Below are 16805 nucleotides of genomic sequence, written 5' to 3'. Positions count from 1 at the left end.
CTTTGTTTCCTATTTATTAACTAAATCACATATACATGTTCGCTAAAGAGAAAATGGAAATGCACATCTGAATGACATGTACATGTAGCATATATGTACAAGATATATGAAAATATAACGTATTATTCTACGGAGCCATTAGTTCGAAAGTATGAAAGAAAGCATTCGCACTATTTGACGCAGTCCCGTCACCCAACCGTCCGTTACAATCCAATGACATCCGTTCTAAATCTACAGGTAAACAGCCCTATGAAAATCAACGAAGAAATAGTTTCATTAACTATAAATAGGTAAACATATTAAAATAACATAAATTTGATAATTCGATGATATATCAAATACCTTACAAAAATTAAGTCTTATTTTTATCCAACAAACCGTAATCGATTGAAAGAATATTTTGTCGGACCAGAGAAGTACAACAGAAATAAGTTATTATACATTACGCCATTATTATAATGAAAATACAAAATGAAAATCTAGCAGCTTACAAAATGTGTTTACAACAGGTAAAATAAGAATAGAAACATAACAGGATTAAACATTTAGTGAATAACACGAAAGCAGCAACATCTGTACAAGTATATCAAATAAAGACATTACGTCAATTCAGGAAGTTTAACATAAGCCAAATGTGTTTGTTACTTTCACTTATCCTACGTTAGTATGAAAAGTAACGAATCACAGAGTGAATAGTATCACACCAATTTAGCTGGCATGTGAACTGATTATGTGTTTCTCTGTGAGGAAAAATGTGACAAATTGTCAGTGCAATATCTTTATTCATGATGAAAAAAAGTCCAGGAAACTTTTTACCTACTCTTAACACTTAAGTAGGTTCCGATGAATCAATCCAGATGAAACGCAAATTAAACTTGTATTCCTCCGAAAGGAAGCTTGTAAGTCAGATGATGGGCGTACACATATAAACCGATTGTTTTTTACTTCCAGAACTTTTTCAAATAGTCAGCATTAACTGTATGGTAGTCTTCCACTTCATGATGAGGACATTTCACTTTCTCCCCTGACCCCAGTTCACTTTCCTCTAAAAACCTCCCCTCTATCTCCAATCCGATAATCTGATCCTGTTCTTCCATGCACGCGTAGCCTATTTTGAAAGACAGGTGTTTGTGAAATGTGTCGGTGACATCTTTCAATAGCTGGTCAATTCTCTTTCTGATCGCATCTGTAATGCCTTTAATGAGCATGTCTCCCTTTCGTATTATTTGAAGCTGGATTGAAGTAGATGTAACAAGTATTACGACGTAGTGATCTGCATGCTTAAACATGGCAGCGTTCTTGTACAGGCATTTGATGTCATTATTCTTGAGGACTTCCCATTTGCTGATCTGCATACAAGCCACAACAACTCGATAAAACAGGAAGTAGGGCAAAAAATCAAAGACGTACACCAACACTGATGTTTTCGATGTTGATTCTTGGATGACCTTTTTCTGTGTTTCTTCAAATTTCCTTTTGTTCATGCAAGGGATATAATGAAGGTCGTGTCCAACAGCCAATAACCCGAGTCGTTCCATATATTTCAACATGGAACCTTTATGATGCAGCAGACCCCTACAATGTTCGCAGTCAGCTTTCTCATTTTGGGTGTTGATATACTTCTCTTCCAGATCCCATATATCAACCAGAAGTGAATCTTTCAAGTTCCCCGTGTTGTAGTACTCAATCCAATCCTGACGACTAGCAATGTATCCGCGTACGTGCAGCCGGTCCGTGATGATTGTTTTAAATGCATTCACAAACCACTGGACATCAATAATGACTGAATCTTTCAGTCCTTCTTCATTAAAGTAAAGAACCCGCCCAGCATCATGATAATAACGCAACATATCAGCTGCACTCTGGATCTTTTTGTGATCTCTAACTGGCAGTCTTTCATGAATGTCCGAGATAGGTACAATTCGTTCCAGTTTCTTCTCATTGATCTCGCTGTTCAAAAAAACCCACTCGTGCGGTATCTTCTCGCTCCATCTTGGTTGAGTTGTGATGTCGATAATGCATCTCTCCAGTTCAGCGATTGACTGACTTGGTGGAAACTGTATCAGAAAACACCGGTCTTCTCTGATATACTGTGCAAGATCAGATTGAGCTGGTATTACATCTAGTAGGCAATCCAGGAAATTGGCCTTGTCCTGTTGAATTAAAATAGTTATCTTTAAATTATGAATAATCATTTAATAACTTGTAAATTAAGAACATATTAGAAATCAAATGTATGATTTCATAAACAAGCTAATTCAAGGAATCTGCTCAAGGACAGAATAGGTGTTTTGAACAACAACTAAATTACTTATTTGTTACTATATAATTATATCAAAATACGCGTTTTCAATGCTTTGAAATATATAGCAATATTGAAACTAAGTACTACTACTGTGTATAAAAAACTGCAATTACACATGTTACCCCCCCCCCCCCCCCCCCAGTGCTACAAACATTAAAACAGCAGTACAAAACATAATGGAAAAATGAAATATTAAATGTAGAATTCTCAAAAAAGCAAGCACTTTTAAAATGTCACATGTATATGTTCAATGATTTTATAACATCTATAATGTACATGGTCTGAAAAATGCTAAGTAAAAGCTGTTAGAGGAATTGGTTACACAAAGTAGGCACAACGATTAAAAAATGGCAAAGTTCAGCTACATGTACATGTAAATTTTTCAAAGAATGTCCGCTCACTTCCAAAAAGACGCATGCGCATCTTCAATGGTTCCTCAATAGCTATTCAAGGTCTGAAGGATGTCATATAAATGCTTTAAAAATGACTAAGTACAACTGCACGTGCATTTGTTTTGAAAAAAATATATAATAACTTTCAAAAGTACTATACACATCTTCAATATACCCAAAACAACTGTACAAAATTTGAGAAACGTAAAATTAGAGGTGTGAGAGGAGTTGATTACATAAAATAGTCAAGAAATGCTTAAACAATGACTAAGTTCAACTAGACGTAAAATTTTCGAAAAATGTCTGATCACTTTCAAAAAGGCACATGCACCTTTCCAATGTATCCATAACAGCTGTAAAATGTTAAAGGAACGTCAAGTCAGAGGTGTGAGAGGAGTTGATTACATGAAGTAGGTACTCTTACAGGGACGACCGCCCGCCAGCCCGACAACCCGCCATTAATGATTCTATTAGCCGCTAGCACGTTGTGAAATCGCAGCAAAAATGACGAGGATTATCAAATATGTTCTGGAAAAATATAACCGTCACTGTGGTACTTCATCGAAAAACCCATAAAAAATAACCTGTTTTGAAAGTACCACAGACGTGTTTAATAACCAAACATGTTTTCCCATACCTTCGTAAATTTCAAAAAGTCGGTTATTGCTGTTGATATGCTTGTTTATTAAAGAAAACTACTGAAGCTAAATATGACACCGCATCGCACCGTTTTCGCTGAATGAGTTATATTTCATCTATTGTACTAATTCTTTCATTAACTCTAATGGAGAACATAATACCACTAGTTAAGTAACACTTTTCACATAACGAACCAAACCCAGTTGGTGTTTCCCTATCGTATGAGCATAGTACCGGTACATATAATCATTGCATGAAGTGAATTTTTATGTTGAATATCATTCTTTTCATACATCAACTATGAAGAATAACTTACTAACATATTACACGACAAACATTGTGATGAAAATCCATTACTGTCTCATTAAAATTGACTGAAAACTTGGTATACGTATAACTGAATGTCGGACAGATGATAACGAAACCGACAGAAGTTGAAGAAACATCTAGTCTATTCCGTTGGTAATAATTTACTTTAGTTGGCATATAAAAAAAGACAGTGTCTCTTATCGGAAATGTTAATACAAATATGTAAAAGTCACATAACTCCGGAACAGCAGAACTGATAAAACTGAAAACCAAATATTTTTTTTTTGGATTTTTTCTTATCTTAATTCTAGCATTACGTGTAAATTCTATACAAATCTGCTCAATTTGTCACATGATACTGCGTGCTGCATAAACCGTCATTTTATTATTGATGTCAAGACATTCTAAGTCTCATAACTCTATAGACACATCCTAGGAATCTGAAAAAGGGGTTTGCCTTTGCCTAATTCAATAGTTATGTATAAATCTATGGAAATCCTACCAAGGCAACTCGAGTTAGAGCGTGTCATAGAAAGGTTTGATTGGAAATCAGACGGACGCATAGACGAAAGGACAGAACGATTACTACATGACACATCCATATGGCGGGCCCTAGTAAAACATACTTCCCTTCTTTTGTATTACCTTGTACACTGTATTTTCCCAGTGAGAGGCCACGATGATGATCTCCACCTTCTGTCCATCTCTTGTGGAACAATAAGTATGGACAGATTTCAGCCAGAATATGAAATATTCTATAACAAAAAAGATCCATACGAACAACGGGGCTTAACTCTTACATTTACATGTTGCTAATTACACATGGATCAAACATGAGGATGGACTGAACCTAAGAAATGATGTGAAAAGAACATTTTAAATTGCATAAAAGAGAGACTCAAAAGTTCCGTAAATATGAGTACACAGGAAACATATATACTTGTACCTCCGTATGTCCATCCAGCAAAAACGGTGTCCGCCTGGTCACACACTTCCTTATCCACCACCTGGTCCAGACGTTTAGAGGCGTTCACTACCACCATGTAGAAAGCTCTTCTGGTCAGGTAAATCTGATGACAGGCGTAATACGCACACTGCCCTCCAAAGTCAAAGAAAGTTACCGTCTTTTCATCAGTCCCATTGCTGTTCTTTTTGCCACCGATATCTTTTGACCTAACTGTAAAAAGCAATATATTATCACTAAACAGGTTTTGTTTTAAATCTATGTCTAAAAAGTGTGTTATATTTCCATTCTCAATTGATGTTTAGCATATGACGAAGTGGCAAGAATTTCGTAATCATTGAAGGTAAATTTCAAACATGTCTAGTGGTCTAGCGTAACGATGAAACATTTAAACGAGTAATTGGGATTTTTTTAACCAAAAAAAAAAAAAAGAACATTGAAATCTTAGAAAATTATTGATAGAGTTGCGATTTTGAAATAGTTTCATTATTAAAGATAGAGGATGTCCATAATCAAATGAAAAAGGAACACGAGAGTCGTTTACCTTTGCTTCATACTTAGATATTTTATTGAAAACAGATATTAACGACAAACGAACAACTCAACTTTATGATAAACGGGATTATTTAAGCTTCTATGCAAGAACTTGTTTTGCGTATTTATTCATCTCAATTGACTCGATGCAAAAGAGCACTGAAGCTTGTTCTGCGATCTATCAATTTTTAGAAAGAGGCAGACTACTGACAAACAAGTTGGTGGTGCAGAGGTCCCAACTATCTCGTTTAAAGTCAGCAGTTTGCATATTCTATGGTCGTTATAGCAATCTTGTTTTTGAATCAAACATATCATTGGGTCAAATGCTGTCTGACTTGTTTCATACCTGATTGTTAGACCGTTATTGACACACTAATTTTGACTACAGATAACTTCATTTACCTGATCAAAGATCATGGTTGGTGTAACCGGTAGATAGGATATGCGTACTCCCCCTAAGCACATGCTCCCAACTATGGTTACAGTAGTCAATGTTTATCTAACTCTTTATATTGTATTTCATGTAGGAGTTCTGAGATTGATCACTCATCGTGATCTTCACCTTTCATAGTATTGATTTGTTAAAAAAAATTCAACTTATTTCAAGATGTCGTATTCATAAATATAGATATCGTCGCCGACAATATGTACCTTTTTAAATTGGGGAACAGGATGGCTTCAGCATATATATTGTTGTAAGCGACAATATGTTCACACGGAACATACGTACTAGGAGGGTGTATACATGTACATATCGTCGCCTCCGGTAATATGTGACAATGAACATGTGTAACATCACAAAGCCTTGACATAAAGGAATGATACTACTAAAGCACGTCTTCCTTAGATTTCCGATTTGATATATGCTTAAGAAATTGTTTTAAATTGTCCACGACCAGACCTTATGCATGCTGCAACGATTTGTACGTGACTTCGACTTTCGTAAAAAAAAAAAAAAAAAAGAGGATAGGACAATGAGTGGTCTACATATTGATACAAGACAGTTCATCATTTAATTATTATGATGAGGATGTGTTGTATTTGAAATCCAAATAAGAGGGCATATACATTTCAAAGAAACTTATGAAAGGTGAAGATAACGAACAGTGATCAATCTCATAACTCCTACAAACAATACAAAATAGATAGTTGGGCAAACACGGACCCTTGGACACACTAGAGGTGGGATCAGGTGCCTAGGAGGAGTAAGCATCCCCTGTCGACCGGTCACACCCGCCTTGAGCCCTATATCCTGTTCAGGTAAACGGAGTTATCCGCAGTCAAAATACTTGTATATCAAAAACATAACATATTTTTTTTAAAACAGCAAAGTCTACATCTATAAGAGTATGAAGACATGAGAGGATCCGTAGAATTTACAATTTCGATCCTGAGTTTTGGGAGTTTTGTCACTCTTTGGATATAGTATTGATTTCTACATTGAAGGGGAGTTATGAAATTAAAAAGAAGAAGAGGGGGGTCATGGTGCTTGTTGTTGAGCCACACTGTATTAACATGTCTTTTTTCACTTAGAATGTATTAACGAAATATTACCATGAACTCGATTTGTCTGTTGATGTCAACAGAAAAGAAGCATCAGAAATCAATGAAATCAGGACGCTCTGATGACAGCTATCAATATGATATCTATATAAAAAAATGTTCAATGCTACTGGAATGCGAATGATGACCTTTTCGCACTTAATATACGGATTTTTCACAATACGGAATTTGAGAGTCCTTCAAGAGTAACTCTATTCTTTTTAAATTACATATCATCAAAAAGCTTAGCTTAAATATTTGAGATATAGATGAAAGGCGAAGATAACGAACAGTGATCAATCTCATAACTCCTTTAAGCAATACAAGATAGATACTAGGGCAAACATGGCCCCTAGATATACTTGAGGTGAGATCAGGTTCCTAGGGGATTATGGATTCCCTGTTAACCGCTCACATCCGCCGTGAGCCCTTTCTGGGTTGTCAGTAGTCAATATATATCATTGAGACAGATGCTGTCAGACGAGTTTCATAGGAATTGTTAGGTCGTTCTTGGCACACTGATTTTGACTGCGGACACCTCCGTTTACCTGATCGTAATAAAGGACTCACGGCGGGTGTAACCGGTCGACAGGGGAAGTTTACTCCTCCTAGACACCTTATCCCACCTCTGGTGTTACCAGGGGTCCATGATTGCACATCTATCTATTTTGTATTGCTTATAGGAGTTATGAGACTGATCATTGTACGTTATCTTCACCTTTCATCAGTGTGCCAAGAACGGCCTAACCATTGGTATGAAACAAGTCGGACAACATGTGACCCAATGGTAGGTTATGTTGGTAAACTAGATAGTTATATCGACCATAGTTCTGAAACAAGAGATGTTTGTAAAAACGCAGATGTCCCCAATGGTGCAAAATTGATTAGAGTTATACACACATATCGTCTAATTGATAGTAGCTTCACCAATTCAAAATACTGAACAGACAATATTTTCCTATGTCAAGAGTGAATTGACCATGCGACCTAATATCAATAACGGTCGTTTACTGCTTATGATGTACTAGTGCACCAAGTTCGGTGTCAAACAAGCAACTAATTAATACTTACAATATAGGAGACACTATTTTACTATATCCAGTTTAACCTTTGACCTTTGAGAATGTGACCTCAAAATCAATAGTGGTCATCGTCTTCTGACGATGTACCAGTGCACCATGTTTTAGGTCTGTCAAGCAAAAGGTTCTCAAGATATAGAGCGGAAAGTATATTCCTATGTCCTGTTTGACCCTTGACCTTTGACCAAGTGACTGCAAAATCAATAGCGGTCATCCTATTTTACAAATATATCAGTGTACCTGGTTTAATGTCTGGCAAGCAAAGGATTCTCAAGATATTGAGCGAACAGTACATTTCAATGTCCAGTTTGACTCTTGACCTTTGACCAAGTGACCTCAAAATTGATAGGGTTCTCCTCTTCTAAAGCTGTAGCAGTATACTAAATTAGGTGTCCCTCAGGCAAAGGGTTTTCAAGTTATTGAGCGTACAGTAAACTCCAATGTCCAGTTTGACTCTTGACTTTGATCATGTGATGTCAATATCAAAAGGGGCCATCTACTCTTTAGGTTGTATCAGTGTACCAAGTTTGACGTATGTCAATCAAATGGTTCTCAAGATATTGAGCAGACAATATATTCTTATGTCAAGAGTAAATTGACCTTTGACCTTTTGACCTGAAAAACAATAATGCTCCTTAACCCACATATGAAATATCATTAAGATCAAGTGAATGGTCCTCAATATATTGAGCAGACAACATGAGGTCTACCGACCGACATACCGACCGACTGACAGGTGCAAACCAATATGCCCCTCCTCTATGAACTATGAATAACAAGAAGGAGTTATGGATTGAATTTGTGAATTATTGGCCAAAATGCTGAATGTTCATTAGAAATTTCAAGTAAATCAGAAATATGTTTTTTTAAGAACATGCGTTCTATTTATAAAATATATGAACCAAAGAACAAGGTACGATTGTGTATATCAATAAAAAAAAAGGTCCACAAAATTTCTCTGTTTTAAGTGTGTTATGAATTAAGCTTGGTCTGTTTTCAGCTAGTGAAATGGATGCCAAGTATACTATTTCAACTTAAATCAAAGTTATTGCTTATTTGATAGCATCATTACGTCAAGGATCAGACGTTTCCCCGCCTTTTATTCAAATGGAGCCTGGTAACTGTTAAATTTCATCCAGATCATTGTTTGGAAAATGTTTGCCCATCCGTAAAGCAAAATGAAATTAATATATATTGTGCATTAATAGAAGATGAAGAATGAATTTGAATATGAATTTGCTCGACGCATGGGCTATATGATTTCTCAAGGGAGAACCCCTTGAATTTATGAATATGTTTTATTTATTTTTGGCATTTGTGGTAATTTTATGCGAACTTCAATCTCCTGTCATATAACACAGAACAATTTTGGATCAAATTAAACATTGTTTGAGTTTGCTTATACATTCCTTATTCAAATGCCAGATTTTGGGACTCCTGCTGAAGTCATCCATTTTCTGGACTAGATGAATGTAGAAACTGCTACTTGTATAACATATACACGTTTAAATATGTAAAACTTATACAGTACCAATTTTGATGCACCAGATGCGCATTTCGACATATATAATCATTATCGATTTTTGCATAAGACACAAAAACTGCAAATTTATATCGTTTGGATTAAAGAATCCTTCCACCACAAGATTTAATCCATTTAAAACCGTTTTACATTTTGAATCGGCATGCAAACATTTAACAGGATATATGTAAGTGGTAAATATATGATATACTACGTTAAATAGAATAAGTATTGAATCGTTATCTACAGAGTCATGGTAGCATTATACGCAGTTATACTCAAAAGCTGAGTGGCTAACTTTCTTAAACAACCCCTGAACATATTTTGTCATTCAGTGCATATTTTGTCATGATGGATAGTTAACCAGTGCATGTTCCATGACGTCATAATCAGTGATGGACCGATATATACGTGGGACCTTCATATAACGTCGTATTTCATCGAAGTATGGCGGTATTTCGTCATTGAATATTATTTCATCAATCACTATGTTTACCTTTCAATGTTTTCGTTTCTTCACATATTTGGAATATCTCCTCGTGGACCTCCAGTCCTTCCGTTGATGTCACATCCCGTATCTCTGCGTCACTACACCTGAGCAGCCGTTTCAGTAGCGTGGTCTTGCCGGCCCCGGCACATCCTACGATCATCCCCCTGGCGTGGTGGACGGTCTGTGTTCCTCTCTTGGCGTACTCCACGTACCGCTCTCTGGCCTCTTGGTCCCAGAGCAATATTTCTAGAGGTACTTCCACTGTAAAAACAATCCCTCAATTCAACGTTTTACATTAAAATTATTTGAAAAACTCATTTATCAGATGATTGTCAACGTCGTTTGAATTCATTTATAATCTGCTTAAATGGCTCAGTTATCGGAATCCACGGATATAAATGAGGAATATGTTGCAAGAAGTTAGAGATGCCCAATTCTTATTATATTCAATAAACATGACATTGACCATTTTGAACTCACCCTGATACTGAAATTCCTCCCCTGGGGTCATGAAATTACAATTTTAGTAAATGACTGTCTGCTCTTTTTAAACATCCAAATAGTATAAATTTATGAATTTAGTATCAATAGCACTAAAGAATATTACATACAAAGTGCAGATAACGAACAGTGATCAATCTCATAACTCCTATAAGCAATACACAATAGATAGTTGGGCAAACACGGACCCCTGGATGCACCAGAGGTGGGATCAGGTGCCTAGAGGAGTAAGCATCCCCTGTTGACCGGTCACACCCGCACATATAATTACTAATTTGCCAATCTGGCTCTGTCCTGTATTCTGTACCTTTACTCCCAGGCTCATGAAAGTTATATTTGTAATAGAGGCATTCCTGTTCCATGCATCCCCAATTGCCTCGAATCTCAATTTTCACACATGCTTTATGACAGTACATTTAAGGAGAAATTGAATCTACGTCACCCACGAATAATTACTCCACAAATATACATTTTACACTATCATACACACTGTATATATATGAGTGATTTTAGAATATCTTTTTTATCTATACCAAAAAGATTTCAAAGACCGTTGTTAGAAATTGATCCAAGATAAATCACAATGCAAATCCAAATCACATCATATATCTGTTATGCAAACATTTGTATATACCAATGTGTGCATATAATAGACTCTAGAGTCACTCTGTAGAATCAATCACTTTGAAGTGCAAATATAACAATAAACAGACCCCCTCGAAATAATGCATACGTATGTGCATCACATGTATGCTATAGGTGGTACAGGAGTTATATTATTTGAACAGATGCCAAAAAGTTGAACTAGATTTTATAAAAATCAAATAGAATTCTGACAAAATGCATGCTACTAGTGGTATCCGCAGAAGTATTTTATAAATAGAAAGGAAATAATTAATAAACTGTAAATGGTGTGCGGTAGACACATAATGTCACTTAAACACGTGTCCTATTTATCAAATCAGAGGTGAAAGCGAGAGACAAGGTCACCCAACCATCATAAATGTATAATACACGCTTACTAATGTTTGGCACACACATACACACACAAACAGAGAGAGAGAGAGAGAGAGAGAGAGAGAGAGCGAATATCAAAACATCCTTTATTGGAATATTTCCAGCTTTCTGATTGGCAGAGATAATGATATAATGTTTCTGTCACCCCCACGTGCATTCGGGGTGAACATTTGAATTTTCCAACATTGGATTAAAATTGCAGAACATTTAATATGCAAATCGTACACTCTAATAGCCGGTTTCGATATTTCTAATTATTCAATGGAATAATGAAAGGTGAAGATAACGAACAGCGATCAATCTCAGAACTCCTATAATCAATACAAAATAGAAATTCTTTATAAATCACAGACACCCGGTAATTCAAGAAATGGGATCATAGTTATAAGAAAAGCAACACTTATTAACATTTTCCCGGTCAAGGTAATGTTTTAGGTACAGTCCCCGAAGTGTTCTAGTTTACAATTATTTTTCTGTTCGCTCACCGTGCGTTCACGGTGCGTTCTCTGTGCGCTCACCGTTCACCAACCGCTCGCGTTCACCGTTCACAAAGTGTCCACTGTGCGCTCACTGTGCGTTCACTCTTTGGCCTTGCACTGTCATTCGGAACACTAAAGTGCTAGGATCGATTGTGATAGGGAGAAGGAAATGAAAAAAGAATCCCACACACGTGCAATTTCGCATTATGAAATTTGAGCAAAACACGTTTTATAATTATAACCATGAACTTAAGTCTAGACAAGTCAATTCCCCCACTTTGAAATTGAAAAGAAAACTATGCCACACTTTAATGCCTATGTATGCTTAAGGTATCTGATCCATAAAACCCACATTTTCCCCCAATAATTAATTGCTATGTTATACAAAACTTGATCAAATGAAAAATAATTAACATACACAGTGATTCACCAAAATTGATAAGACATATAAGAAATATCTGTTATAGAGTCCCTATCACAAAAACACATTTCTGACATATAAAATCAATTAGAATATAATTTCTAAAGAAAGTTCATGGTGAAAAGATTCCTACTACCAGAAAAGTAAAGGTCACCATACATATTAATTCACTATAAATAAATGTGGCATCATCTCTCTCTCTCTCTCTCTCTCTCTCTCATCGTTATCTCACTAAAAATCAGGCATTTTGTTTTCACAAAAGAGTTACTGTTTCAGACATTGACTTTTTGTGAAAATAAATGCTTTTTATGGATCGGATACCTTAAATGTCATTTGAAACTGATTTCACAAGCATTTTACGCCCATATCTATGAACGACATTGTGAATAAATTTATTACTGCTTTCGCCAAATTTGAAATCTTTGCATCGCCTGTCGTTATACAGAGCATGGCGTAGCCAAAAAAGGAAATGAAGTGTACGCAAAACATGGCAAGGGGTCTGGGGCCCTTGAGGCCAACGCGGATTGAGATCAACGACCTAATGGAGGCCATGGGGTGAATCCCCTGAAGCTCCCGAGTTTTACTAATGGAGTCACATATTCTGTGCATAGAAACAGGAGTTTTTGTCAATTTCCAACGTGCAATATTCAATTTGAACCCACACACCGTTGCTACATCTAGTTTGCCCAACTATCTATTTTGTATTCTTTACAGGATTTATGAAATTGATCACTGTTTGTTATCTTCACATTTCATCTATAAAAAAAACAAAAAAACATAATAATTCATTGCTTAAATATATGACAAACAATATTTTTCGTGTCAATAACATTTTCATCGGTCATTGTGGTATTTTCCTTTATTTCGAATCACAATAACTCTCGTATGAAAATATATCTAACTTAAGGTAGTAATTGATTTTGATTCCAACTATATCTCCGTAAAATATTTTCTTCTAGAAAAATAAAAGGAAAAAATAAATTCAAAAGTCAGGTTTATACATTTAGTATACCACCTGCATTTAATGTATATATATATATATATATATATATATATATATATATATATATATATTAAAATATGTTATTTCGGGAGAGGGGACCATAATACGACATCGGGCGCTTGATGAGAATAAAACCATAATATAATTAAACACCACAAGTTTGATGTAGAAGTGAAGATAGATAATTGAATGAATAATATACCTCTCGGTCGTAAGCAAGCAACTGATCACCATGTGACAGGTGACTGTATGCATGATAGATACATGTATGCATCCCCCTCTAGTTTGAACAAGAGGCACTGTGAGCAATGCTCACTAAGAATACCCCCCGCTTACCCCAATCTCCCAAAGGGTGTTGGTAATAGGTAAAACTTCAGTATTATGATCCAAAAGGTATCTAGGAACACAGCATCTCCATGCGATGAAAAAAGTCATTAAAGAATTTAAATGGAAACCATATTGCTACTTCGATGTCCAGTGCGCATGACCTTTGACCTTTTGACCCCAAAATTGATAGGGAACATCTTCATCCCATGGGTAGTCCATATGTATGATATGGTGACTGTGGGTGGAAAGGATAACGCTTTAGAGCCCGGAAACCATATTGCTACTTCAATGTCCAGTGCGTTTGACCTTTGACCTTTTGACCCCAAAATCGATACGGAACATCTTCATCCCATGGGTAGTCCATATATATAATATGGTGACGGTAGGTGGAAAGGATAATGCTTTAGAGTCCGGAAACCATTGCGTCTACAGACGGACGGACGGACAGACGGACAGACGGACGGACGGACAGACAGACGGACAACCCGATTCCAGTATACCCCCCCCCCCCACAACTTGTTGCGGGGGGTATAAAAATGGCATAACATGGTACTGTATGAATCAATAGACCACAATTAAGGCAGGATTTAAGTGATGTTGTTTACTCACTCACAATTATTCAAAGAAAGGTGAAGATTACGAACAGTGATCAATCTCATAACTAATTTTTATTCACATTACGCTCCATAATACTACCCATCAATTATAAATAAGCATCCCTTGTTGATCGGTCACATCTAAGCGAACAAAAATATCAATATCGAACTCTCATAGATAGGCGATCGGAGCTACCGCCGCCAAAGTAAATGCTGACTCTTACTGCAACATCAGTTGAGTGTTAATCCTAAACTTCTAGCGAAAAGATACAAATAGTGAAGGATTCTATATAAACAATAAAACGAAATGTAGAAGACGAATGATTATGGCGGAAAAAATTATCTATTCTAAGTTAGCATCATAAGCACATTGTCACCTATTCATCAATAATCATGTCATTTAAACGATTCTTGATAAAGTATTGGTAATCAATGTAGAAACATTCTGTGGATAACAAAGTCAGGTGATTCATGATAATCATACTTACAACGTACACTGATACTGTCACGAATCCCCCTGTCTGACACGGTACGGTGTGTGAGGATGTCCAGCTGTAGTCTGTCTATGAACAGGTCGTACATCTTATCCGGTCTCTTCGGTATATACAGACATCTCTCTCCATCACTCCTCTTATAATCCCACGACCTGCAGTATTCTGATATCACGTCACGTGACGCCGTGGTCAGGAAAAACATGAGATCACTGTCCTCCACCAGACACTCCGTAACGAACGCGTACATGACGTCATGTTGGATGTCGTCTGATTTAAATGTGATGACCTCGTCCTGTGTCTGAATGATATCATCTGGAAGATTCCTCATATAGCCGTCATCAGACAAGGCAAGCTCTGTAAAATACCTCTCTCTGATTTTCCTTAGAACATCTTGTTGTTTGTGTTTGTGGCCCTTGGTATTTACGGTCTGTTGCTCAGCTAACAGAAGGCAGTACAGACAACTTCTGACATTTTCTGGATACTCGTGATATTTACCTGTTACAAGTAAAATTTTATGATGCACTCTTAATTAACATTAACAATCATTAACATTAACATAAAAAGTCGCTCAGTCTATTGGCCTAACCTAGCAGAATAGTTCGTACAATGTCGGAATCAAACCAGTGAATTTAAAATTATTATTTTAATATTTTTTTTTAGATTGCAGCTGATTTATGAGGGAAGAAAATAAAACTTCGGAACAGGCAATAGAGACTTCTTAGACAGATAAGAGTCGAAAGGAGTCAGTATTGCTGGTCTTGGCGGCAGAAGGCTAAAACTTATTTGATCCCCTCATGATCTATCACTCTAACGTGTGTATTTCGGATCAATGAATTGTCCAAACAGTACAATGCCATTGTGACAGCTTTTAAGAATACATGCATTTATCAAAATTTTGGTGAATGACACATGGAGAAACTTTAAACAGAGCTAGCCTAGTTGTTATGTGATACATCCCCGGCTTCCTCATGTTTTATTACGCTCATACTCAACACTGAGCAGCGATTATTTCAATAAATTTATGGACAATATCAGATTTTAAGACTCGAATAAGAATTTTGGATTATCCATTTTTATCTAAGTGATGTACTTTAAAAAAACAAACAAACATTGATATATGACTCCCGATAAGTGTTAGAATAAAGTGGGAGGGGGGGGGGGGGGTGATAAGACTGTTTTAACACTTGCAATGAAATTATAAATCATACCTAGTTTATTCAAATGCAAGTATTTCATTGAAAGTATGCGAAACGTTTCGTAGAACATTGTAGTCTTGCCTTTTATAATACTATATATTCGATCTTTAGTTAAAGTTTTAGTCAGACATTCAAAATATTCATCCCGTGGGTATCCAGGTTAGAATAGGTCATAAGTACCTCTTGATTGTTGTAAGAGGCGACTAAATGGGGCGGTCCTTCTGATGAAACCGTAAAAACCGAGGTACCGTGTCACAACAGGTGTGGCACGATACAGATCCAGCCCTGCTGAATGGCCATAAGCGTCTAAGATAGGCCTACATTTTGCAGCCCTTCACTGGCAGTGGTGGCGTTTCCATGTGGGTGAAATATTCTCTCAAGGGACGTTTAACAATATTCAATCAACCAATCAATCCATTCAAAATATTCAATGAAATGTTCATTTAAAAACTAGGCCTCCAGCATACATTGTTTAACATCATAGTTTTAACGATCTACAGTACAGCTACTTCTGTATGTATTAATCAAGCTTGACATGCCGTATGTACAAAATGTCTTTTAATACAATACATGAACGTTTGATCATTGGTATTTTCTCCAGTGTCGCAATTCCACAATTAATCAAAAAATTAAATGTTATACACGCCATATCTAATTTTTTTTGAAAGGGCATTATATCGACACGTCTACAATCGCTGTGCAAATGTATATAATCCATTTTACCGGAAGTTTACCCTCTCGCTTTCTATACATCCCGGTGCGAGCGCTGCTAAACTAAGACCACATTTCCCACCACACAGAGTCGACCGTCACTCTGGTTTGCGTCAATGGTTACATGTATCATTTAGACGTTACATAAATGTTTGGTCTACAGAAATAAGAATGTATAGCGCGGAATTGACGATTTGGTTTATGGTCATACATAATTATCTTACTTACATATCGGTGTTATTCATGTGTGAAGATTCAAGTTGTCAATTTTATTTTGGAGGAAA

General features: G+C 36.3%; 1 protein-coding gene across 1 annotated transcript in view; it reads right to left on the bottom strand.

Moving 5' to 3' along the window:
* LOC125677079 (uncharacterized) overlaps positions 1-16805 on the bottom strand; it is an 80600-nt gene continuing 63795 nt past the window's right edge. Inside the window, exons 10-14 of the mRNA XM_056159027.1 lie at positions 14609-15109; positions 9783-10037; positions 4592-4822; positions 4291-4400; positions 1-2153 (exon numbers count right to left, since the gene is read on the bottom strand). Of these exons, the coding sequence (XP_056015002.1) occupies positions 942-2153; positions 4291-4400; positions 4592-4822; positions 9783-10037; positions 14609-15109 (2309 nt within the window). The 3' untranslated portion in view covers positions 1-941. The remainder of the gene's footprint in view (positions 2154-4290; positions 4401-4591; positions 4823-9782; positions 10038-14608; positions 15110-16805) is intronic.

This window comes from Ostrea edulis, chromosome 3, assembly GCF_947568905.1.
Source record: "Ostrea edulis chromosome 3, xbOstEdul1.1, whole genome shotgun sequence".
Lineage (NCBI taxonomy): Eukaryota > Metazoa > Mollusca > Bivalvia > Ostreida > Ostreidae > Ostrea > Ostrea edulis.
This window is presented reverse-complemented; position numbering and strand designations above follow the sequence as displayed.